At 42.5% G+C, this 25542-nt stretch overlaps 5 protein-coding genes across 11 annotated transcripts in view; 3 read left to right on the top strand and 2 right to left on the bottom strand.

Moving 5' to 3' along the window:
* LOC118424736 (sulfotransferase 6B1-like) overlaps nt 1–1525 on the top strand; it is a 12234-nt gene extending 10709 nt beyond the window's left edge. For all 4 annotated transcript variants that reach the window (XM_035833459.1, XM_035833460.1, XM_035833463.1 and 1 more), the window contains exon 7: nt 887–1525. In XM_035833459.1, coding sequence (XP_035689352.1) covers nt 887–996 — 110 coding nt within the window. In that variant the 3' untranslated portion in view covers nt 997–1525. The remainder of the gene's footprint in view (nt 1–886) is intronic.
* A 232-nt stretch (nt 1526–1757) lies between these two features.
* Nucleotides 1758–8424, top strand: LOC118424743 (sulfotransferase 6B1-like). 3 transcript variants are annotated; one of them, XM_035833474.1, is made up of 7 exons: nt 1758–1888; nt 5653–5812; nt 5975–6192; nt 6493–6637; nt 6935–7029; nt 7133–7289; nt 7754–8424. In XM_035833474.1, the coding sequence occupies exons 2-7, from the start codon at nt 5653–5655 to the stop codon at nt 7861–7863; spliced, it is 885 nt and encodes a 294-aa protein (XP_035689367.1). In that variant the 5' UTR covers nt 1758–1888; the 3' UTR covers nt 7864–8424. The 3 variants fall into 3 exon arrangements, with proteins under 3 accessions (XP_035689367.1, XP_035689368.1, XP_035689366.1); XM_035833475.1 differs by lacking the exons at nt 5653–5812; nt 5975–6192; nt 6493–6637; ... (1 more) ...; nt 7133–7289; nt 7754–8424 and adding exons at nt 2283–2442; nt 2597–2814; nt 3127–3271; ... (1 more) ...; nt 3723–3879; nt 4268–4784 and having other exon boundaries at nt 1762–1888; XM_035833473.1 differs by lacking the exon at nt 1758–1888 and adding an exon at nt 4997–5260.
* A 1176-nt stretch (nt 8425–9600) lies between these two features.
* Nucleotides 9601–18705, top strand: LOC118424742 (sulfotransferase 6B1-like). Of its 2 annotated transcripts, none has more exons than XM_035833471.1 (7): nt 9601–10023; nt 15793–15952; nt 16441–16667; nt 17071–17212; nt 17553–17647; nt 17916–18072; nt 18582–18705. In XM_035833471.1, exons 2-7 carry the CDS (start codon nt 15793–15795, stop codon nt 18689–18691), a joined length of 891 nt encoding a protein of 296 aa, XP_035689364.1. In that variant the 5' UTR covers nt 9601–10023; the 3' UTR covers nt 18692–18705. The 2 variants fall into 2 exon arrangements, with proteins under 2 accessions (XP_035689364.1, XP_035689363.1); XM_035833470.1 differs by having other exon boundaries at nt 9601–10319.
* A 53-nt stretch (nt 18706–18758) lies between these two features.
* LOC118424760 (acidic phospholipase A2-like) lies at nt 18759–22399 on the bottom strand. Its single transcript, XM_035833494.1, has 4 exons — nt 22098–22399; nt 20254–20431; nt 19857–19969; nt 18759–19216 (listed from the first exon to the last, which is right to left on the bottom strand). The coding sequence occupies exons 1-4, from the start codon at nt 22153–22155 to the stop codon at nt 19074–19076; spliced, it is 492 nt and encodes a 163-aa protein (XP_035689387.1). The 5' UTR covers nt 22156–22399; the 3' UTR covers nt 18759–19073.
* Nucleotides 22400–22803: 404 nt separating this feature from the next.
* LOC118424757 (acidic phospholipase A2 E-like) overlaps nt 22804–25542 on the bottom strand; it is a 3761-nt gene continuing 1022 nt past the window's right edge. The window contains exons 2-4 of the mRNA XM_035833491.1: nt 25105–25297; nt 24022–24134; nt 22804–23591 (exon numbers count right to left, since the gene is read on the bottom strand). Of these exons, the coding sequence (XP_035689384.1) occupies nt 23449–23591; nt 24022–24134; nt 25105–25297 (449 nt within the window). The 3' untranslated portion in view covers nt 22804–23448. The remainder of the gene's footprint in view (nt 23592–24021; nt 24135–25104; nt 25298–25542) is intronic.

Here is a 25542-nt window from a genome sequence, read left to right as displayed (position 1 = left end):
TGAATCTAAAAAACGCAGCAAGTCCTACGTATTCACCAGTTATTTCGAGTTAGTCTGCTGGTTTCAAGATCGAAGCAATGGACCATTCTTGGCCGCCATGTTGGATCGCCCGTGCTTGGGGTCTGCATGGGGAAGTTCTTGATACCTTCCTCGGCTCCATAGACGACATGGCGATAAAACGATGAAAGCTGTTGGTTCATAGATTATAGCATACCGCAATTCTATCATTGTCAACTTATGAAACTTGTATACTAAGTGTTTTTCAGCCTCAAATGCAAACAAGCACGATCCAACATGGTGGCCAAGAATTACTATAATCTAGAAACCGGACTAACTCGAAATAACTGGTGAATACGTAGAATTGCTGCGTTTTTTAAATTCATAAATGTATAAACAATGTCTTCAGAGCGCCACACAAGGTCTTTGACCCATATACACTGCATAGTAGAGTCGTTTGTGGTCGTTTGTGGTGTTTCTGAGTCGTTTGTGGTCGTTTGTGGTGTTTAGGCACACCCGGTGGACTTGGTCCGGGCAAACGGCCCGCAATGATGATGATGATCGTCGTAGTACTGTGTTCACATCTCATCTGATATTTTGATACGTTTTGAACTGGGAGGAAAGGCGATAGTTGTACTTTATTCGATTTCGTTTCGCTCTTGATTTGTTTACGCGGAACAGTGTCAGCTACCTTAGGCCATAAAGCAATTGTTTCGACTACTTTCGATGATAAGTGTAGCATCACACTACACGTTAGCTCTGTATTAGATGTATGTCTGAAAACAATATTCTTAACGCTCGTCATTGTTAGCATTACTCCTAAAGCTTAGACGTGTCTAGTTTAGGCATGGACATCATGTGATTTTCTAAATTTGTGTCATTTTTGTAGGTATTGTTGGGGACTGGAAGACGATGTTTACCGACGAGCAAAGCAGGCTGCTCGACTCGAACTGCAAGACAAAACTGGAGGGAACTGGACTGCAGTTTAACTTCGAATAGTTCAAGCCTTTAATAGTGAGGACGGTATGGTCCCAAAGTCCCCAAGTCCCAAAGCTCGACCATGCACTTGATTGTATGTGAAAATACATAGGGCTGCACCTCAAACATGTATTCTGTGAAGTTGTCATCCATTTGTAAATGATTTCCAAACAGCAACAGCAATTGCCCCAGGTGCAGCCATAGGATTTAAGGGTTTGAACCACTCACATCCGGAAGGACCCTTACTCTTTTCCATAAGTGTGGTGGGTTCTTTAGCACGTGGAACTCCTCAAATACGAGACCTCCGGATCCATTTAACTATCCGAGGGACAGCCCTTACTGAAGTTAATTTCTCTACCTTAGTGATGTGAGGAAAGTCGTGTTAAGAGCCCTTCCCAACCACACAAGATCGGTGGCATATCAATTTGTAGCTGTTAGTAATACGTTATCATTTGCCATGCATTGTACATGATGAAATCGTTGTGCAATAAACTTGACTTGACTTGACTACCAACTGATTCAAACCCAGAGCTTCTGAGTTATGTAACACACACATCTCCTTCACACACAGCTGCTTTTCAAAAAGTCCCTTCACACACTGCCCCTTCACGTACAGCCCATTAACATAGTTCCTTCACACACAGCTTTCATGTCAGTCATCTATTCGCTATCACAATCCCACCGAACCACTTCTGTGATGGGGTTTGAGCGAAAAATAAACAAGTTTTGAACCCTGCCCTGCTGCTCCTTCACCTCATATCAAACATTTACGCACAGTCCACTTGTACGTCGACACCATACAAGTACGAGTACAGAAGGGGCGGAGTTAGAATTCTTCTTTGTGCTCAGAATTCTTTATTGTGTGCAGAATTATTTATTGTGTACATCTACTGTAGAGGCATCATCAAGAACGGTAAGTACCTATATCTACTTCTACATTGGGGGGATACCCACAAATAACCCTATCAGGGACAAAGTGTGTGGGGGGGGGGGGGAGGAGGTGTATGCGGGATAGGTTGGGCAGGCCTTTGCCTGGTACGGAATGACTCAGCGATGAGAGCTGTACGCGTACCAGGCACGGCGTTCTACTATGGCGAGGGGAGGGGGGGAAACTGAGAGTTAGTGCGTGATCTGGCGTTTACAGTTTAGAATTTGAGGTGGGGCTACCCCTGGGCTGGTTCCTACAGATCTAGATTGAAATATGCCATGGTTTCAGTGTGATAAATTAGTTGTCATTTAATAGAAAACATACGAGACAAATACATGGCCATTCCATTACTAACTCAAAGGTTAAATCTGAATATTAGATGGCGGAGGCGACTGCACGTTCCATGGACGACGATGACTTCACTCATGTCGTCAAGGGCATCAGGTATCCACGGTTTGTTTCCGAGGACAACTTGAAAGCCATGGCGACTTTTGACATCCGGGATGACGACATCGTAATAGTGACGTATCCGAAAACAGGTGCGTGCGATAGTGTAATACATTGTATACAGAATGCGTTCACACCGGTAGCTGCTTTGCAAACTGTGTTAAACTTTGTCGTTGACACACAAAGACAGGGTTGGACTGGATCTAAACAATCATGGGTTTGAGGTTATGACTTTATAACCTACAGGAACCAACTGGACGCTAGAGATCGTCAACAAGATCCTGTCAGCCGGCGGCCGGACCGACGCCTCTTCTGACGACATGGTGGGGAAGCTGGAGTTCCAGTATCCTGACGAGCCACGCCCTCATCACGTGATGCTACAGGAATGTGCCTCTCCCCGCGTCATCCTCACCCACCTCACCCCGGACACCGCCCCGCCTGGGATCGCTCATCCTCAGAACAACGTGAGTGTGTCTGCACGTAACTACACATTCCCAAGGGTCTCTTTAGATATGTGACGATTATGTGACTGTAGTTATATGTACAAATCTACCTGTAAACTTCCAGGTTTAACCATCCAACATGGCGGGCAATACTGCGTCATCATCACGTAAGGTCACGTGAGTGTCTCTTCACGTGACGTCACATTCTGAAGGGTTTCTTAGACGTACCGTTACAATTATTCATATGAAATGTCACGATTACGTAGTACAACTACAATTCTTAAAGGAATACAACTACAATTCTTAATTTGTTTTCTGCCCCTTCTGTCACAGGTTAAGGTAATCGTCGTTATGAGGAATCCCAAGGACACGGCGGTTTCTTTCTTCCACTTTGAACAGAAGATGAGGTCTCGTTTGGGAAAGCAGGCACATCATTCGTGGGATGAATATTTTATGCAGAATTTCCTGCCCGGCAATCGTAAGTAGGAAGAAATTATTCAACGATATAAATTTGTTAAATGAACCACTTTGAAGTCAGTCCAATACTAGGGTTCGATAGCGTTTGTAGCTGTACGGCTGTACTTTTATATGTAAGGGTATCCAACATTATTTACTGTTAACAGATCATAACAATATATGCTTAGTCCACGTGACACATTTTTAAATATAGCAGAGTGACTCAAAGTATGTATTCCTAAACCAAAATGAGTGAGAAACTTTGTTGTATTCTTAGATCCATTCGGCTGCTACTTCGACCACATCCTTGGCTGGTGGCAGAAACGTGACGACCCTCACTTCTTGTTCTTAAAGTACGAAGACATGAAGCAGGTAGATGGGTCTCGATTATCGTATAATTCTGTCTCATTTATGAGGTTGAAAGTATGCACAAGTGCAATCTTGCATTCTGAACTCACATCCGTTTGTCTAAGGACCTTCCCAAAGCCGTGAAGACAGTGGCGGCGTTTCTTCAGGTCAAACTGGATGACGCTTCCATCGAGACTATCGCGCATGCGTGCACCTTCTCCAATATGAAGTCCACCCTGGATAACTCACGGTACGACGACAGGACTGTTATGGCCCGCAAAGGTAACTTCGAGTTCATGTTTAAGATGTTCACATCACATCAGACATTTCGTTTCGTGTTGAAGTGGGGCTGGCATGCAGGAGAGGCGATGCCGCATGTTTGCTGTACTATATCGAGTTTTTTCCTTGATTCATTTACGTGCATCTATATCAAATACCTTAGGTCTTATAAAGCAGTCGATTCGACCAGTTTTGTTGGTAGTCGACGAGCACAGATTACACCTCATGTTGATTCTGTATTATGTACAAAAAAATATTTCAACGCTCGTCATTTTCAACATCTCTCCCAAAACTTCTCGCAAAACTGGTAAATTCATGTTTCTAACTCTGTATCAATTTTAAGGTGTTCTAGGCGTCTGGAAGTTATGTCTAAATTTTATTTCATTTGTAGGTATTGTTGGCGACTGGAAGACGATGTTTACCGACGAGCAAAGCAGGCTGCTCGACTTGAAATGCAAGACAAAGCTGGAGGGAACTGGACTGCAGTTTAACTTCGAATAGTTTATTAATAAGCCTTTAATAGTGAGGGCGGTATGGTCCCAAAGTCCCAAAGGTCGACCATGTATGTGAAAATACATAGGGCTGTCCCTCAACCACTTGCATGTATTCTGTGAAGCTGCCATCCATTTGTAAATGATTTCCAAACAGCGACAGCAATTGCTCCAGGTGCAGCCATATGACTTAGGGGTTTGAACACTCACACCGGGAAGGACCGGTACCCCTATTCTTTTCCATAAGTTTGGTGGGTTCTTTAACATGTGGATCTCCTCAAATCTGAGGGACAGCCCTAACTTAAGTTACTCATTTTTCTACCTTAGTGATGTGAGGAAAGAGCCCTTCCCAAGCACACAAGATCGGTGGCATATCAATTTGTAGCTGTTAGCAATACGTTATAATTTTGCCATACATTGTACCTGATGCAATAAATTTGACTTGACTTGACTATCAACTGATTCTAACCCAAAGCCTCTGAGTTATGTAACACACACAGCTCCTTCACAAATCGCTCCTTCACACACTGCCACTTCACAGACGGCTCCTTCAACGCAGCTCCTTCACAAATAGCTCCTTCACACACTGCCACTTCACATACAGCCCATTTAGAGTTCCTTCACACACAGCTTCCATATTAGTCATTTATTCGCTGTCATGATCCCACCGTACCACTTCTGTGAGGGGTTTGAGCTAAATAAACAAGTTTTGAACCCTGCCCTGCTGACCGTTCACCTTATATCAATATTTACATACAGTCCACTTGTGACGTCGACAAAGTACAACACCTACGACTACAGAGGCAGCGGAGTTAGAATTTGTGTGTAGAATTCTTTATTGTGTGCAGAATTATTTATTGTGTACATCTACTGTAGAGGCATCATCAAGGACGGTAAGTACCTATATCTACTTCTACATTGGGGATACCCACAAATAACCCTATCAGAAGCAACGTGGGGGGGGGGGGGTTACCGGGTGCGGGCTAGGACGGGCAGGCCTCTTGCCTGGTACGGAATGACTCAGCGATGAGAGCTGTACGCGTGCCAGGCACGGCGTTCTACTATGGTGAGGGGGGAAAACTGAGAGTTAGTGCGTGTTCTGGCGTTTACAGTTTAGAATTTGAGGTGGGGCTACCCCTGGGCTGGTTCCTACAGATCCAAATTTAAAGATGCCATGGTGTCAGTGTGATAAGTTAGTTGTCATTTAATAGAAAACATAGAAAACACCACGAGACAAATACATGGCCATTCCATAACTAACTCAAAGGTTAAATCTGAATATTAGATGGCGGAGGCAACTGCAAGTTTCATGGACGACGATGACTTCAGTCATGTCGTCAAGGGCATCATATACCCACGGTTTGTTTCCGAGGCCAATTTGAAAGCCATGGCGACCTTTGACATCCGGGATGACGACATCGTCATTGTGAGTTACCCAAAAACAGGTGTGTGCGACAGTGTGGTGAGTGATACATTGTATACAGAATACTTTCACATCGGTAGCTGCTTTACAACCGTTGTAATCTTATATCAGCACTGACGATGGTACGTTGACACACAAAGATAGGGTTGGACTGGATTTGAGATTATGACTTTATAACCTACAGGAACCAACTGGACACTAGAGATCGTCAACAAGATCCTGTCAGCCGGCGGCCGGACCGACGCCTCTTCTGACGACATGGTGGGGAAGCTGGAGTTCCAGTATGATGACGAGTCACGCCCTCAACACGTGATGCTGCAGGAATGTGCCTCTCCCCGCGTCATCCTCACCCACCTCACCCCGGACACCGCCCCGCCTGGGATCGCTCATCCTCAGAACAACGTGAGTGTGTCTGCACGTAACTACACATTCCCAAGGGTTTCTTTAGATATGTGACGATTATATGACTGTAGTTATATGTACAAATCTACCTGCCAATTTCCAGGTTTAACCATCCAATATGGCGGACAACACGTCATAATCAAATGAGGTCACGTGAGCGTGTCTGCACGTGAAGTCACATTCTGGAGGGTTTCTTAGACGTACAAATATTCATATGAAATGTCACGATGACTGTAGTTATTAGTTCAACTACAAAATTTAAGGAATTTGATAATTTGTTTTCTGACCCTTCTGTCAAAGGTTAAAGTGATCGTCGTCATGAGGAACCCTAAGGACACGGCGGTGTCTTTCTTCCACTTCGGAGAGAAGATGAGGTCTCGTTTTGCAATGAAGCAGTCTCCTTCGTGGGACGAGTATTTTATGCAGAACTTCCTGTCCGGCAATCGTAAGTAGGAAGAAATTATTCAACGATATAAATTTGTTAAACAAACCACTTTGAAATCAGTCCGATGCATACTAGTGTTCGATAACGTTTGTAGCTGTTCGGTTGTACTTTTATAAGTATGGATATCCAACAGATTATTTACTTACTGTTATCAGATCATATCAATATATGCTTAATCTACGCAGCACATTTTAAATCTAGCAGAGTGAATCAGCATATGTATTCCTTAACCAAAGTAAGTGAAAAACGTATCCGGTTAAAAGTGGCATTTTTTATAGGATCTTGTTTTATTCTTAGATCCCTTCGGCTGCTACTTCGACCATGTCCTTAGTTGGTGGCAGAAACGTGACGACCCCCACTTCTTGTTCTTAAAGTACGAAGACATGAAGCAGGTAGATGGTTCTCGATTATAGTTTAATTCTGTCTCATTTATGAGGTTGAAAGTATACGCACACGTGCAATCTTGCATTCTCAACTCACACCTGTTTTTCCCAGGACCTCCCTAAAGCCGTGAAGACAGTGGCGGCGTTCCTTCAGGTCAAACTGGATGACGCTTCCATCGACACTATCGCGCATGCGTGCACCTTCTCCAATATGAAGACCACCCTGGATAACTCACGGTACGAAGACAGGACTCTTATGGCCCGCAAAGGTAACTTCAGTTAATAGAAATTTTCATCAATCAGTGACTAGTTTTGACAGGTAAATGCACATACCTCCAAATTTTCGATGGCTATCAGTCCATCATGATCACGGAGTGACCTAGTTCTCGCGAGAGTTGCGAGAACTAGGTCGAGACTTGCATGGATCTTCTGCCCCTTACCCCCGCCTCCTTTCGCCGTAGAGGTAAGTAGGACTTGGGCAGCTCCCAGCCTAATGAATCTCTTCAACGAAAGGTAACTTCGCTTTTAAATAATACCATCTTATTGACTTATTGTCGTAGTACTGTGTTCACATTTCATCTGACATTTTGTGACGTTTTGAACTGGGGCTAGGAGGAAAGGCGTAGTTAGTTATATTATATTCGATTTTTCCCAAAGCTAAGACGTGTCTAGTGTAGGCCTTTTTAATATCATGCGATTTGTATAAAGTTTCTAAATTTTTGTCAACTTTTAGGTATTGTTGGTGACTGGAAGACGATGTTTACCGACGAGCAAAGCAGGCTGCTCGACTTTAAATGCAAGGCAAAGCTGGAAGGAACAGGACTTCACTTTAACTTTGAATAGCTCAAGTCTCAGTAAAGATTACATTCCCTGATAGTTGTCTGTGTGTGACAAATGTAATTATGTGACTACACCTCAAAGGCACGTGTACACTCTGTGTACTTAAGGTCCATCTTATTGATGTATCTTCTTTCAAGTCAGTCTGTTTATGATTTAATGTGATCGATACTAATCCAACAAGCCAGTCGCATTACCTTGTGTCATACAGGTCATAAAGGACTCGGATATGACATCTTTGCTTCGGCATAGATTGAGATTACTGATTTTGCACTAACGACTGTTCAAGAATCATTTTCCATACACTGTTGTGTCATGTGTTCCAGCTCCTGCGGTCGGTTAATGGGTCAATGTATATTAAATTCACTCCAGGCCAAACTAACCTCACCGTGATGACAATACGAGCGTTGGTTGGTGATATGATGACACGTAGCAGCATGATAAAAGAGAAGCATGAATTGACAATTCTTCTAGAATTGGTACTAATAAAGCGCAGTTACCACAAATTGCATCTCTTTCAATTGTTCCATTCCTCCATTAAAAGATATATTCAATACAGAGAGACTACCGGTTGTGTTCACGTTTTGTTTATTGTTGATTATTAGCTATACCTGTGACCCAGTAGTCAAGTATATTGCATCTTGAAACTGAACATTTTTTGCCAAAATGCATGGCCCCTCAACAATGCCTCATACGGTAGCCTTTTTGAGTGACGTATCATAAATGCTCCTCATGGATTATACAAATAAGTTGCTTATTAGCGTAAATTATATCAGTTGATCAGTTTATCTACTAAAATAAGGGTTTACGGAAAGGCTGGGCTGTCTACCTGGGCTGTCTACCTGGGCTGTCTACCTGGGCTGGCTATCACGTCAGGCTACTTGGACCTACGAAAGCCCATTGGGACAAAAGCTGTTTTAGCAGTAGGGGCTGTTTGTGCTCAGCGAAGGATCTGTGTGTTATTATGTGAAAGAGCTGTGTGAAGTGGCAGTGTGTGAAGGAGCTGTTTGAATCAGTTTGGGTTTGAATCAGTTGATATGCCACCAATCTTGTGCACTTGGGAAGGGCTCTTAACACGACTTTCCTCCCTTCACTAGGGTAGAGAAAAGAGTACCTAGCTTCGGTAAGGGCCCTCCCTCAGATAGGGCAAAGAACCCACCACACTTACGGAAAAGACTAGGGGTCCTTCCTTCCCAGTGTAAGTGGTTCAAAACCTTAAGTCCTATGGCCGCACCTGGGGTAATTGCTGTCGTATTGAGGTCACCTGAGTTAGCACCAAATGGCAGCAGTTCCAGACCCTTGCACTTTTAGCAACGCTTATTTTAAGCTCCTCACAATTCAATTGTTGATCCTAATGTATGGCGCAGAAGCCTGGACCCTGACAGCTCCTAAAGAACGGCTCCTGGCCGCCTTTGACCAACTAGCCACCAGTCTTAAGACTAATCCAATCAGCCCGATAAGTCGTGTTAATAGCCCTTCCCAAGGGTACAAGATCGGTGGCATATCAAGTGATTTGAACCCAGAACCTCTTGGTTATGTAACACACACAATAGCTTCACACATAGCTTCTTCATTGAGCACAAACTGCTACCCCTACTGCTAAAACAGCTCTACTGCTAAAACAGCTTTTGTCCCAATGGGCTTTCGTAGGTTCAAGTAGCCTGACGTGATAGCCAGCCCAGGTAGACAGCCCAGGTAGACAGCCCAGGTAGACAGCCCAGCCTTTTCCGTAAACCCCTAAAATAATTCAAAGTATGATAGTCTTATCTTGGCAAAAAAGACTAATTCCTCATAGAATATGTCACAGATTGCCTTACTTACATAATTTACGTTTGCTAATGTTCATATTTACTTACTTAAGTAACTTTCGAAGGCCGTAAGACACACGCGCGCCACACGTTCAAGAGTCCTTCTTTCATGAAATGCAACTGTCCTCATTAAGATATAATTAGCGATTAATGCATACGAGACATCAAACGTCAACCTCTTGCTGACAATTTTTCATAGAGGTAACATTGCACTATTCATTCAAGCTAGCTGAGTTTACTCTGTACCGTGTCAAAGGTCAATAGTGCAAAGGTCAAGGCAACAGAAACACAAGTCAGCAGACCCGATGTTTACCTGTACCGTGCGTCTTCCATCGATCTGTCTTGTGTTCAGTAACAGGTGAGCAGCTCAAGACGTAACGTTCACTAATGCCATTGTCTTAGTACTTGTAGCAAGGACGTCCGACACTTTACCTAGAGTTGAGCCAAGAAATCAGGTCTCCTTCATAGCTTTAAAACGTGGCAGACTCTCGGGATTTCGACAACTTCAAGTCCATTGAGAAGGGCCCAAAGTAGGTGCGATATTGTACATAATTGAGGACTCCAGTGGGCTTTGAACCCATACCCTCTGATACAGAGGCAGGCAGATCTGGATAAGAATTTTGTCTACTGCTGTACCCGGAAGTCACTGACACTGTAAGTACGTTCATTTTTTAATAACAATACCCAGATCTGTTTTGTTTCTGCCCCAAGGACCTTTACCTTTGACCTGCGCATGCGCAGTCGGAACCGCGAACAGGTTAAGGAATGTTTCCACAAATTCATGTCTCTGAACTTTCCGATCGAGCCTAGTGCGCGGTGACGAACGGTTTGTTTGTTGTCTACCATGGACCATGGATGAAAGCAAATTCGACCTTTGACCTCCCATTGTTACTTCTATATATGTCAGAATTTGCACGTGTTATATTATTTTTTTCTTAGCTCAACATTGAAAGTATGTTATTACTAACTTGTGAACACAGTAAACAGACAAAAACTTTAAAGTATATACATTGGGCTGTTCCAAATATTAAATGTGGAGGGGGTGGAGGAAGCACAAGAACTGCGCAACCCCTACCCTAGTTCCAATCCAAAATTGCTCCAAACAAATCCTACTCTAGTTCCAATCCAAAAAATCTCCAAACAAATCCTACCCTAGTTCCAATCCAAAACTGCTCCAAACAAATCCTACTCTAGTTCCAATCCAAACAAGGGTGGTGTTTAAAAACACCCCGGCGACGTTAGGTAACGTTAGATGATAATGTTGAAAATCAGTATTTTATCAGCATAAGTAATAAGAAAATGTAATACATCTATTGGATTTCATAACAGTACTTTCAAACACACGGCGGATGTAACAGAGAAAGAGGGAAACATCTATTGATGACAATTATGCAAATTGAAGACCCCATTTGCATTACTAATAAGAAAATGGAAAGTTCCATAATGGTGTATTATAGTAATGCCGTCTCCGCTACGGCTCACGAAAAATTGGAAGGCCTGACTAAAATTCACTTACGGAAAATAATCACTTCCTCCGTATGATTTACATCAAATGAAATAGATTCCCTGCGAATGATGGGAAATCAAAATAGCCTGACCAGGCCTTACGGGAAGAAGCATACAGACCCTAGGTAATTGTCAGTTGTCTACGTTTTGACAACTATGCCCCTACAGTTCCAGAATCAGTTAGAGGGCTCAAACCTGCCCCAACAGAAGCTATCTGCCACTTAAATGACAAGACCATATCATGTTTAGGACAAGATTGTTATCAACGCCGTTCAACGGTTGGCGTTCCCTAGAAACATTAGAAGTTTGTAAAGTTATGATTGTAACGCAAAGACACGATGCATATGGATCCGAATGTATGAGATAAAGTGAAACATTTAGAAAAAAAACTAGACTTGAGCAGGGTGTTGTGTTGTCATTACCGTTAGAGAAGGAATGGGGAGTAAGGGGGAACGTAGTTTATATATAGGTAAAATTTGGGCCCCCGATATGTCGACACAAATCTAAATCCGAACAGAGGACAAAGGGATAAGGAATTGAGTACTATCCCGAGATGCTTTGCGAGAGGAAGGGTCTAAATACAGAGCACACCATATGCTCTCACTCGAGTTTAGCCAAGCGGGGAGTAGAAGGACGAGCCCGGAGCCCTGAACTACAGGATATAGGAGACGGGTAGTTCTTTAAGAAAAGCAAGAGTGAGATAGAGAAAGCGTCCGCACAGTCATATACTTGGTCAACTTGCCACTGTACAGACCTTAGGAATTGGCCCTGATATATCGTATTCACATTAATTCTGGAAATGACCTCCTGTTTTGCATAATGTGTATTTCATTTTGTACAACATTCATTTCATTTGTCTAAGCTACATACAGACCAAAAATCATGAAAATCCGTTATTTCTTTCTTGAGTAATCGTCTTCGGAAAGTTTTGACAAAAATTACCTTGCAATTTCAACACCAATCGCTGGGGGCCCAAACGTATGCCCTTCTTTCCTAGCACAATAGCTATCTACCAACCATCAATCGTAACCACGGCTTATTCAGAACACGAGATATAAAAAAAAAACATGTGTCGTAACGGTTGCAGTTCCAAGTGAAGCCGTTATGGGCCGAAGATTCCCGTAATTATTTCCGTTTTTGTCACACGCCACCAACACAGCAAAATCATTCAGCAACAGTTCTTGAGTTATCTTGAGTTGACACAAGCAATCACAGACATACATACACAGGTGAAAATATTACACCCATGAATATTTCAAAGGGTAATAAAACTGCTTATCACCATGTAAACAACACGTATCGTAGCATGAACATGAACATACTATTACCCAGTATTTGTGTCTTATTTATTACCTGTAATATCTTTTCTGCAAGAAATAGAAAGTTTCTGTATTTCAGTTTAATAAAATAAAAAACTGCTTTGATGGTGAACCCTTGCCGGTCTTTTACGTGATCTATGAGAATTCTTACGTTTGAGCCCCGCGAGCACGCACTGACATGTACCTGTAAGTAGTGCGTGCTCGGAGTCATGTTTGAACCCCGTTTGAGCGTGCGTGCTCCGAGTCATGTGATCTTCGTTTTGCTAACTATAGCGTCCCGGGGCACTCTGTCCCAGTTCTCCCGCCTGATACAAACAAAATGCCGCTAGTCGAAGAAGTGTTTTTCCCGAGGATGATGTTGGTGCACGTAGCCGGGCCAGTAGTTTCGCCTCAAGGTATCTGGAAGACGAGGAACCACCCCAGGTTAGTGAAAATCGGTACCGGAAAGTTGGTCTAAACAATGCTTTTTTTGTATAGAATAAGGCGGAACTCGGAAGCGATTTGTAGTACCGGTTACTGTTAAATACACCGCAATTTTATGACACATTTTCGTCTGCACTTGTACCCCAATATGCCTCATGATTCAAGGACTAATGCCGACTTCGTGTACAAGAGTTTTTGTTTTCGTCGATGTGTTGTTGATTATCTCTCCTGATGATTTGCGCGAAAACAAAAAAACAACAACAACAAACAAGTTACTTGTGATCTATCCCGACTCGGTCATTCAACAGTATTGTTGGGTGTGTAACAAAGCCCATCACTTGCCCCATTTCAACTTTTGGGATGTCCATAGACCAAGAATGCATGATCATGCATGCATGATCTGTGTATATTATTTTCTTTTTTCTTCGGGCTTGGCAGAAATTTCTTGGGAGAAAAGAAGAAGGGAATCTTATTACCTAACATCCATACTTTTGACGTTTGATCTGTTTCTGTGTTGTTTTATGTTCAAAATTTTATTTGACGTAGAGAATTACAGTTGATACGTGGTACATCATTCGAACAATAGGTTTATCCATAGGGGATTAGGGTATGATAAGGCCACACTCAGGGTGTATACGATTGCAGAGTATAAAAATTGAATTTAAAGATAGATTTGTTTCTTGGTCTTCAAATTGTGTTCACCGAAACTGTTAATGTCATCTGTGTACAGTCACATTGATTTGATTCTAGATTACGTAGTATTCAAGTAGGACTTGTGTTTACTGCAGAACAACATCTGGTTTGTGTAGAACTGGCCCGGATCTAATAGTGGATCTTTGGGCCCCCCCGGGGATCAAAGTTGTTAATTGGATGCAGTCGCTCCCAGGGTCTAACCTACACGTGGGATCCCCACTCACTCCCGCCATCAGATCTTAGGGAGCAGGCTGCATCCTCAGATCAGAGGTACACAAGCGCTGTCCAAAGTAGTACAAACACGCGAAGGTTTTAGATGTTCGTATTTATTTTTTGTGATCCAAACAGCCGTACAACGACTGTGTCAAATTTATGAGTTGGCTTTCAATTGGAAGAAACCGCTATTTTCAGTATCAGTGTATCCGTTAAGTATTTGAAACGGGCGATGTGATCTGTGTTTTCTCTCGATCCCAACAGACTGACCATACATACTGGACACGAGTGACAACGTCAAGGTGTTCCTGACACCCGTACCTGTGTCCACCAGGACGACGCAGTTCCGCCACAACGTGCACAGGGACTCCTACCACGACAGGGAAAGTCAGTGGAGTCCGTGCAAGTCAGTGAGACGAGCTGCATCACTGAAGGAGCCGGAATAGACGTCCGTGTGCCTTATAAAGTCGGGAAGGAGCTACAAATCACCCAGAACAGCACCGTCGACAGGAGGAAGATAATGAGAGGGGAGTGCCAGACCAGTAGCAGATCTAGAATAGCCAATCGATTGCGCTGCTACAACCATAGTGAACCTAAAACTAGTTAGAGAATTCACGGACTAGTTTTGAGGTGATTTATACCATTACTGTGCATTTTAGTGTACTGGGTATACATTGCAGTAGTAGTTAATTGTGCATGTGTATCAAAGAACCGTACATAAGGTTAACCTCAGCGACGACGGACCGAATCAAACCGGAGATGGATGTAGTAAAGGAGAGAACCGCCATAGGAATGTTCAGTACAATTATTCTGTATCCAACCTGTGACCGAAGTTAGCGGGGTCAGCATTATGTAGTAACGTCAAAACACTTAAACAGTGTCCCGTGCCAAGTGTACGGAAAACCTTGTCTCTGCGTCCTTCCTTTATTCTAGCTGTGCTAGTCATAGTCTTCAAAGCAGAATCTAAACAACGTGAAATCCATTGGTTTCATGACTTGTTTGAAATATGTGACTTATTAACATTTCACAATCAGGCTTTACTTAATATGTATCTATATAGCCGGTATAACCGCCCTTCGGCGTAACACACCAGCTTCAATTCCAAACGACAATTACCTGAAATCACTTCACTTTATATTTTATAGATATCGACATAAAACTGACATATTCGTCTTCATTATTTGTTTTGACCCCGTGAAAGCATATCATCCCAAAGCTCTAAAGACAAAGGCGAAAGCTATTTTTCTACCCTCAAAATCATCCTTTCTATAGCTCCAAACGACAACCACTTGAAGCATTCCATTCCAAATTGCAAAAAGCACAAGCTTATATAAGAAATAAAAGCTGGGACATATTGATCTTCATTATGATATTCATAAGCATGCGAAACATCGTAACAATCTGTAACAGTGTGTACTGCCTATGATGTGCAAGGATTGCAGTCATTCTCGGTTATGTGGAAAGACCGTTCCTTAAATCATTAATCCTGACACAAAGAATGCCTAAACAAATAAAAATAAACAGCTAGAATAGTCCTCAAATACCACTAACAAAGAACGACACCCCCCGAGTATAGCCAAAAATCAATTCCCAAGGGAATGCGTTCGTGGAATTTTCTAAATTCTTTCAAAGCGATCGTAATACTGTAGAAAATGCCTCCGCCCCTGAGGCGTCGCCAAAAAGCTCCAAACAAATCCTACCCTAGTTCCAATCCAGATGATCTACATCTTCAATATCACAAAGAAAACGAGAAGAAGTCGAATTCACGTAGTAGAATATTTCATGTATCTTTTGTTGCGACCTGTATTGAACCCAGTGGGTATGTATGTAGAATAAACTAAGGTCTTCATTCATTCACTGACCCTACCACCTCCGGATCCAATCCAGCCTCTTCCAACCCCCCAACCCCCTCTGTCTTCAATTTTTGGAGCAGCCTATTCCATTTAATTTAGTAACTTGACCTTGAACTCTAGATGGCAGAGGAGAGCGCAGATTTCATGGACTCTGATGACTACACCAACGTCATCAACGGTATCAGATATCCGCCTCACGTTAGGAGGGAGAATATGGAAGCCATGGCTGAGTTTGACATACGGGATGACGACATCGTCATGGTGGCTTTTCCAAAAGCAGGTGTGAGATCAATACACTGTACTTACACTCCATGTATGAAAAAAGTATGTATCTAAACGTATAAGAATCTTTGAAACTGTCTTTCATCGCTGAAAATGAGTCATTTGATTTTATGGGATAAAGAAAGGGTTTGAGGAAGAGATCTGTATCTGTCTCATATCAGGCTTAGGTCCTAAGTGCACCGGCGCCCGTCAGGGATGTAGCCCCGGTCGGGCTGCGAAGCCACACATTAGTCACTGTGGACTGTCGGATACCGGGAATACCCCTCGGTGTTCCCCACGGGTAGACCATGGCGTCGTTTTGTTACTGGGTCCCGGGTGCATTTTAAGTATTATTTAAGTTCAAACCGGTGCTCGGCCATACCCCAAAATACCCCGGGAGGCGACAGGACCCCTTTTTCCAATTGGGACCTACGCCTAAATAAAATCGGTAATCTTAAAAGGTCTTGAAACATCTGCGAGTCTGCAACCTACACGTCTTCTTTGTAGGAACCAACTGGATTCTGGAAATCGTACACAAGATCCTGGTAACCAGTGGCAAGATTAACGCCTCTTCATCTGACGACATGGTTGCCATGGGGAAGTTGGAGTTCCAATATTCTCACGAGCCACGCCCCCGTCACGTGATGCTGCAGGAATGTGCCTCACCCCGCGTCATCCTCACCCACCTCGCCCCGGACACCGCCCCGCCTGGGATCGCTCATCCTCAAAATAAAGTACGTTAAGGACGTCTATATAGTAGAGAACTTAAACTTCCAACAGAAATTAAAACAACGTATCAAATTTTCCACTCTCCAACTGTAATCTTCTTCCGGGACCAATCCCCTAAATCATGTGGCCTTACGGATTTGTGACGTCAGCAATTGGTGAAAAGTGCCAGGAAGTTTATATGGCCCACCGTCTCTTGTATCAAAGTTACGGACAGGGAAATTTTCGGTCAGGGATTTTTGGCCTATCTATCTAATCTCTGTTGGTTTGTATGGACCGACAATACTTACGTTAATACAAACCAAAAGTCATATACCTACATTGTCTAGATGAATTTAAAGCTAGGCACAGCTCTTCATAACGCAGACCCCTTCCCTCAAATTACCCGTTTTCTTTACTTTTCTGTTTTAGGTCAAGATCATCGTTCTCATGAGGAACCCAAAGGACACAGCGGTCTCTTACTTCCACTTCGAGCAGAAGCGTCGGTCTATGGACGGACGGAAACCTCTTCCCTCGTGGGACGAGTATTCTCAGCTGTTCTTAGCTGGAAAACGTAAGTGGGGATAAAGAGACACTCTTTCACAACCCTTGCTTTATTTCAGTCACCTTCCTCGCGGCACATTTGATTCATATGCTTGTGGAGACAAATTACAGATACCGGCGGCAAAAACAATAACATTTTAGAAATGAATTTAGACTGATTTAGACCAAATTACTCTGGAAAAAGACACACTATTCATCCTGTACATAATGTGTTCAAAATTGGTGAAAGGGGCGCGTACTTTATTTTGGTCTTTTTCATTTTTCATTTCATTGGGATGCGCAGTAAACTCGGTTGAATAACAGAAAAGTGCATTTCTTGACCTATAGCTAAGAAGTTGTTTTGTTCTTAGATACTTACGGCTGCTACTTCAAACATGTTCTTGGCTGGTGGCAGAGACGTGACGACCCCCACTTCTTGTTCTTAAAGTACGAAGACATGAAAAAGGTACATGCCATATGGAAGGGGCTTTGTCACCTGATATGAATATAACTCTAGTTTGGTGCATGTATATGTTGAAAGATCGTAGGCTGTACTAACAACCAGTATATTCTAACTTATCTAGACTTACTTGTATCTAGACATGCAGAACTATACTCGTGATGATGGGTGTTTGGTGGTAAAAGGAAAAGTCACAACATCAAATTTATAATTAAAACCGTATCAAGTAAAACAACATAATTGCGTAATATATATGTCCATCCGTTTGTCCCAGGACCTTCCCAAAGCCGTGAAGACAGTGTCGGCGTTCCTTCAGGTCAAACTGGATGACGCTTCCATCGAGACTATCGCGCATGCGTGCACCTTCTCCAGCATGAAGGGCACTTTGGAAAACTCGCGTTTTTACGACAGGGCTGTGATCGCTAGGAAAGGTGAACTGACTTTAGCTGGCGATTCATTAGTCTGTGTACGCAAACTCCGCTGTCGAGGGCCGTAACTGGCCCCTCCCCGCGGATGATGTTGGGCGGGCTGCTATAAGCGAGATTTAATCAGGCCAGTGATTCATTAAACTGAATATTTAGAATAACGAAACATTAAGCTCAATGCTAGGACTGGTGAAACGTTTAGCTGAATAATCATTATAATGTCAAGAGGTTCCCGATACAAACAAGAAATCTAGGATCGCATGCCTCCGTGAAATATTTCGAGTTGTTGTGAGTTACTTAATTATATGACGTTTTTATCGAGTTGGTCGCGAGACATAAAGAAAACGGTACAAAATAGAAAATCCGATGAAAACACCTAAAACGTACGTCAAAAACAGCTGTAGTCTAATCTTTGCTTGGAGAGTAATCAGTATCAACATATCAGTATCATTGCATACGCATGGACATGAATTGTAATAGATTGTATTTCTAATTGGATTTTCTATGTATTGCAGGGCTTGTCGGTGACTGGAAGTCTATGTTTACCGATGAACAAAACAAGTCGTTCGACCAAAAATGCCAGGCAAAACTGGACGGAACAGGACTTCACTTCGACTTTGAATAAAATTGCTCATCTGACAATTGCTGAGGGTTGATTCAAAAATCACAAATATCAAAAACTATTTCGAACGCATTTCAATTGCGCGCGGTAATGTCGAATACCGAATTCAAATTCATTGAAATTGGACATTGGAATAGCGGTTGTTACAATTTTTGTTCGAGGACACCAGATTCTAAAGTGTTAATTGAATTTTTAAAAAAAACATGTTAGAAAGGCATATTGATTATCTTAGCATTGCCACAGAGATTCAACTTTCAGAAAACAACACATATAGATCATATAGAGTTACTTGCGTATGTAACTTGAATATTTTATTTGCTGTTTGTACATCTACGAAGACTTAGCTACGTTGCAAAGGTATGTTAGCTAATGGGCTAAATAAGTCCTAATTGCTATCGCACTTCCCGTAGTTCTCGTTGTTGTACGGGTACCTCGCACAGCACTCGGCAAACACCTTGTCACAGTTACAGAGCGCCTTCTTGCACTTGTTGGTGCTGTTTTGAGACCAAAACCAGGAGGAATTCGAAGCTGAAATAGAAACAAATACATGTCAGGTCCTGGTAGTTATGACAATTGCAATATATCAAAGGTAAATGGGCTTAATAGGTGTTTTGGTTGAAATACTTTTCTGAACTAAAGAATGAAATCGGTAGCTACGTATACATCTGTCCAATGAGATTATAACTTCTGTTCAGGCTGTTTTTGACATGTTTTTAGACTTTCTATTTTGTACCGTTTTCTTTATGCCTCGCAGCGAAACGTTTGCCAGCACTTGATGAGACAAAGAAAACAGTACAAAATAGAAAGCCAAAACCAAAAAAAAATCAAAAACAGCCGTAACTGCCGAACCTATAGAGTAGTTATAACCCCCTTGATCTGTCTCATCCGTGTGTTTCTGGTGCAGATGTCTGTTGATACTTTTTTTTTCAAAGCTTTATTGAAAAGTAATAAAACTTACATACATTGTGACATTTACATGTACAGCTTCATGACAACATTTCTCCGACAACAAAATATGACAGTATTTTCTCATTGCTTTTACTATATAACAAATACATACACATACTAAAGCTATACTTAATATCAAAACAATCTTTCAAAGTTTGTCATTTACAACTGAAGAGAGAAAAGAATCTTTAAAAAAATATAGATGTCCGTTGATACTTACTACACGTGATCTCGCGACGCTTACAGCGGTACCCATAGCTTCCGATGTACACGAACAGGGAACCGCAACTCTTCTCCACTTCCACGTAACACTCGTCATGCGCCTTGCAGCACCTGTAAAGACAGGAAGACCAAAATTTGAAAAGCCAGTAATTGAAAGACATAATCTCTCTTTCTCTCTCTCTCTTTCTCTCTCTCAAATACACATGCATTCACAGAGACATATTACCTACTTCCTCCTCTCTCTCTCTCTCATAATCTCTCTCTCTCTCTCTCTCTCTCTCTCTCTCTCTCTCCTCCTCCTCCTCCTCCTCCTCCTCCTCCTCCTCATCTCCCTGTCTCTCTCCTTTGTACCTTTGTCTCTTACAAAAGGAACCGCCAATCTAACACAAACCCACCTATCGACGTCGTCCATGGGCTCACCACCGCCTCCAAACCCGCACCAGCAGCCGTACCCGTTGTAATCTAACGGGTTCCGCCGGGTGGTGCAGTAGAGCAGCCGTCCCAGGTGGTAGGCGTTGCGAGACTGCATCTTGCCCTTGTGCTTTTTGTGACCCTCAGCCATTGAAGCAAGTACTGAAAAAGGTATCCAAGAAATAAGTTATTCAAACATTTGATAAAGTGGATGTGCGCTTCTTTATGCGCATTGAAATGTATACCTCTACCCTGGAGATTTGAATCTGAAGCTTCTGCAATCATTAAAATGCCGTGCTCTCGTTCACGGAGTCGCAGTGCATGGGGAGAACCACTGGAGTCTTTTTACTTCGTATGGATTCATGGAGTAGAATACCAAATATCCATTTTTGGTGACCTCGCCCATGGCCCTTCGACTGACTGTCCTGAACCTGGTGTCCTACCGTCCTCATTGACTGAAGTCCGTAATGCCCAAGTACCGAATCGTCCGAAATTTCTCAAAAATCACACTCAGATGGGTCTCAGATTATCTTTCTCGGGAAAGTTTATACATCGGAAATGAAATGTTCAATTCTGTGGAGAGGGAAACCGCCAACGCAACAATTAAAGCAGTTACTGAACAAGGCAGGAAGTCAATCATTGCTCCCGCCATGTTGTCCGGATATTTCGCAACATTTCACAGAACTGCCTTAAGCTTGGGTGGGTGTTACTGCCCGGATATTTCGCAACATTTCACAGAACTGCCTTAAGCTTGGGTGGGTGTTACTGTCCGGATATTTCGCAACATTTCGTAGAACTGCCTTAAGCATGAGTGGGTGTTACTGCCCGGTATTTCGCAACATTTCACTGAACTGCCTCTTTGGGTGGGTGTTACATGGTTGAGCGGCAGGGAGAAGATAGCGTTCTTTCAGACAGTTCTGTCTGTCAAACGTTCTCTCAGAGTAATACATTTATAGTACAGTGCATGTCCAAATGTCATTTGACCCACAAATTCAAGATGGCGGAAGGTGAACCGAATGTTTTGCTTTGTGTAACCTTTGACCTGGATATCGACACCTGTAACTGCCATGCCTGACGGGTATTATGTGTATGGAAATATTATGTCTTACGGGTGAAAGACTACTTCCCCTTGGGAATATCCCTTGTTGTACGCAACCCAAAAAAACACAAAAACGTCCCATTGACGCGAGATCTTGCCCTCCCTATATCTTATCATTTTTGTACTCAATATTTGTTGCCATACATAATTTGTATCGTGTGCAATTTTCGTGCAATAAAATTCATTCATTCCTTCTTAGTCACCTTCCAGTATTCCACATTCCTGTAGTTTTACGTCTTAAACGGCCCAAAAGTATCTCGACGTCCATACTTAGGCAATAACCACAAGCGCTGAAGCTCTACTCTTTAAATATACTAGTACTAAATGGCGTTGAACACCACTAAAATTTAGAAAAGAAACAGCCTAGCGTCGACGGTGATGAGGAAAAGTTTAAACTATGTGTTCAACCCACATGTAATGATTCCTTTCCGGCCTACTTTACGCACTGTGTCCCTCACCGAAATAGCTCTAAAACAGACAGTACATCATGTAACGCTAGTTCACCTGTATCCACCTTTATTTCCGTTGTTTTTAAGAACAGGGTGTTTAGGGTTATCAAGTCGACGGATGGTGGATCCAATTTACACTATCTTTAATTTCAAATGATGCCATTTCATACCATCGTCTGTTAACGTAATATCGTTAAATACCGTTTTTAAAAACCGTCGATGTAGGTTGCCCCGCGAATAAAGGTGAACTTAGCGTTATCACTGAAAGACTTAGACTTACCTGCGATAAGTGATAGCGTAAGTGCTATCACTGCAGTTGTCTTGTTTAAAATAAACATGGCTGGAAAATTCCCGCACAGAATGTCCCAGAAGTAGTAGTCAGGAACTCCGGTATAGCTGTGTATGAACAACGAGTTGTCCGTACGGTTTTGGTAAATATGTTAGATGATTCGGAAATTTCTGATGTGTCGTCCTGTATGTGGTACAGTACTTCCCTGTCCAACACACCTTCACTGTAAAATGATGTTTATCGCTAATAGTTGCGTTGTCTATAGATCCTCAAGAACTGGCACGACGGGATCAGTACTATTCATTACACTCGTAATTCGCTTGGCTGGTTAATTAGAACATGCCTGAGGCTGAAATCACCATGGTAACGACAACGTCGAACGCATTCTTTACTGCCCACGTTTTTGTTACTGTTTGTTTCTTTAGGAGCTAGCTATAGTTTACCCAAATATGGAGAAGAAAGGGAACTGGCCGCCAACGCAACAATTATAGCAATTAAACAATAGGCAGGACGTTCATAATTGCACCGCCATGTTTGTTGTCCGGATATTTTGCAACTTTTCGTAGAACTGACTTAGGCTCGGGTAGGTGTTACTGTTGTTACAGGTTGACCCAAATAATGGAGAAGAAAGAAGACGAAGCTTATTATAATATATATAGTATGATGACATATAGGGATACAGAATACGCCTTGTTATTGTACTGACTAGATAGTATAGTATAGCTAAATATTCAAACAATCACAAACAGTATTTCTATGTATTAAACTTAGCATTATGAGAGCTGTCAGATGTAAAGATATATTAGTCAAATCTACTTCTGGTATCGTATTTGTTGAAAGCTGTTGTATTTAGACAGGCCATGAATGTGAATAACGTATTGCATAAGATATCATAGATATGTAATGTGTGCATCTTCATTGTTTCCTTTTCTTGGTTCCTTTATTTTCTTTACTTGGTAATTGGATGAAAATGTACAACGGGATAGAACCAAGGAGGTTATACAGAAAACCTCCTATATAACATCATTGGAAGAACATACTCCACCTTGTACTGGGGTACCCATATTTGCTCTATGAACTTAACTTTTTTTTCCATTTGTTGTAATTATCATGATATTACTCTGATTACCGTAATTCTATTTATGTATTATCTATCATACTATTATACTTCTTTCTATTTACTTTTATTCATTTCATTCACGTTATGAGCTTCTATATAAAACGTACAACTGTAGCGGGCTAGGTTAAATGATAGCACTGAAGTCCATCGGCCATGGGCAAAGAAAATGGAGAACAGAAATCCAAAAGGTCAAGGATCTTGACTCTACTTTTTCAGTAGGTCTTATTGAGTAGGCGAGGCCGATGGTTGTTCGCATCTCCCATAGTTGTCCGGGTTGTAGTCATGCCAGGTGAAACAGTAGGCCGCCATTCTGTCACACTCGCAAAGCATCATGGGGCATTGGGACCACGACCACCAAGGATGGTCTGTTGTTGCATGAGAGAAAAATCATTTTTTATGACAATGAGTTCTATATGTACACGTACATACTTGTTATCTCCTACATAAAAGAATGAAGGCCTTTATTGTACATTTTTGCCCAACCGAGTCAAGTACAGGTCACAACAGAGACAAAACGTGGACTGCGCATGCCATGTAAATGTATCTAATCGAGTATAGCTTTTATATAGATATAGAAGTTCGGTTTCCTCTCGCTTCTCAGTAGTGGTGAATATGTAGAGTTGTATAAATTTAGCAATGATCAGTTTGTCAAATCCCACGAGGAATGTAAGTTTTTTTAGTGCTACTCATATGTCTAAGGTGAGGGGATCTACTCTGTACATAACTGAGTAAGATTTCTTTTTTAAAGGGAAATGACATTGCACTTGAGAAGAAAAACAAACGTGTCTTACTTACGGCACGTTATCCTCCTGTTTTTACAGGTGCTGCTATACGGGGCCAGGTACGGGTAGATACTCCAACATTTCTTCATCACCATGTCATAGCAGCTATCGTGCATTTGACAGCACCTTAGGTAGACAAGATTGTGCCTTAATACTAGTTCACCTTTATACCCGGGGTAACCTATATCCATTATACTCATCAAGTTGTATTTAGGGATATGCAGTCGACGGGTGGTTACAAGATTATTAATAACTATTATAAAAGTTCTTTTTTTACAAGTGTAATATTTCAAAGAACTAGACGTTGGTTTTTTATTGCCATGTCACCTTAATCCTTCCCTCTCTCTCTCCCCCTCTCTCTCTTTCCCTCTCTCTCTCTCTCTCTCTCTCTCATTCCCTCTCTCTCTCCATCAGTCTCTCTCTCAGTCTCTCTCTCTCTCTCTCAGTCTCTCTCTCAGTCTCTCTCTCTCCATCAGTCTCTCTCTCTCTCTCCATCAGTCTCTCTCTCAGTCTCTCTCTCTCAGTCTCTCTCTCAGTCTCTCTCTTAGTCTCTCTCAGTCTCTCTCTCTCAGTATCTCTCTGTCTCTCTCTCTCTCTCAGTCTCTCTCTCTCTCTCAGTCTCTCTCTCAGTCTCTCTCTCTGTCTCTCAGTCTCTCTCTCTCTCTCAGTCTCTCTCTCAGTCTCTCTCTCTGTCTCTCTCTCAGTCTCGCTCTCCATCAGTCTCTCTCTCTCTCCATCAGTCTCTCTCCATCAGTCTCTCTCTGTCTCTCTCTCTCTCCATCAGTCTCTCTCTCAGTCTCTCTCTCTCAGTCTCTCTCTCTCAGTCTCTCTTAGTCTCTCTCTGTCTCTCTCTCTCCATCAGTCTCTCTCTCAGTCTCTCTCTCTCAGTCTCTCTCTCAGTCTCTCTCTCTCAGTCTCTCTCTCTGTCTCTCTCTCTCTCAGTCTCTCTCTCAGTCTCTCTCTCCATCAGTCTATCTCTCTCTCTCAGTTTCTCTCTCAGTCTCTCTCTCCATCAGTCTATCTCTCTATCTCTTTCTCTATCTCTCTCCCTCTCCCTCCATCCCTCTCTCTCCCTCTCAAAACATTTGGTGTTTACCTGTCTACGCCATCCATGGGCGTTCCACCACCCCCGTATCCGCAGAAACAACCATAATCGGTGTAATCTAAAGGACTCCGCTGGGTGGCGCAGCTAATCATAGAACCAAACTGCCACAGACCACGGTTCTCTCTGTCGGTCGAATATTTAATTGCGGAACCCGTGAGAGTCCCACGGGGCTTTGCATTGGTCCCTGTTATGTTATGACGGACAATATGACACACAATCAGGGCTGAGAAGACATGTTTAAAGATACGAAAAGTAAAGATGATCAAGAGACACAGCTTTATCGTTTTATCTTAGTCTCTAGTAGACTCCGGGTCGCTGGAAAACCGTAGAAATGGAACAAATAGAGGAGTTAGCCGGCCAGAGGAGTGTAGCCGGCCAGGGAACAGTACGCGACCTGCGGAGTCTGTGAGGCCTCGCTATCTTGAAACG

The sequence above is a fragment of the Branchiostoma floridae genome, chromosome 10 (assembly GCF_000003815.2).
Source record: "Branchiostoma floridae strain S238N-H82 chromosome 10, Bfl_VNyyK, whole genome shotgun sequence".
NCBI classification, from domain to species: domain Eukaryota; kingdom Metazoa; phylum Chordata; class Leptocardii; order Amphioxiformes; family Branchiostomatidae; genus Branchiostoma; species Branchiostoma floridae.
This window is presented reverse-complemented; position numbering and strand designations above follow the sequence as displayed.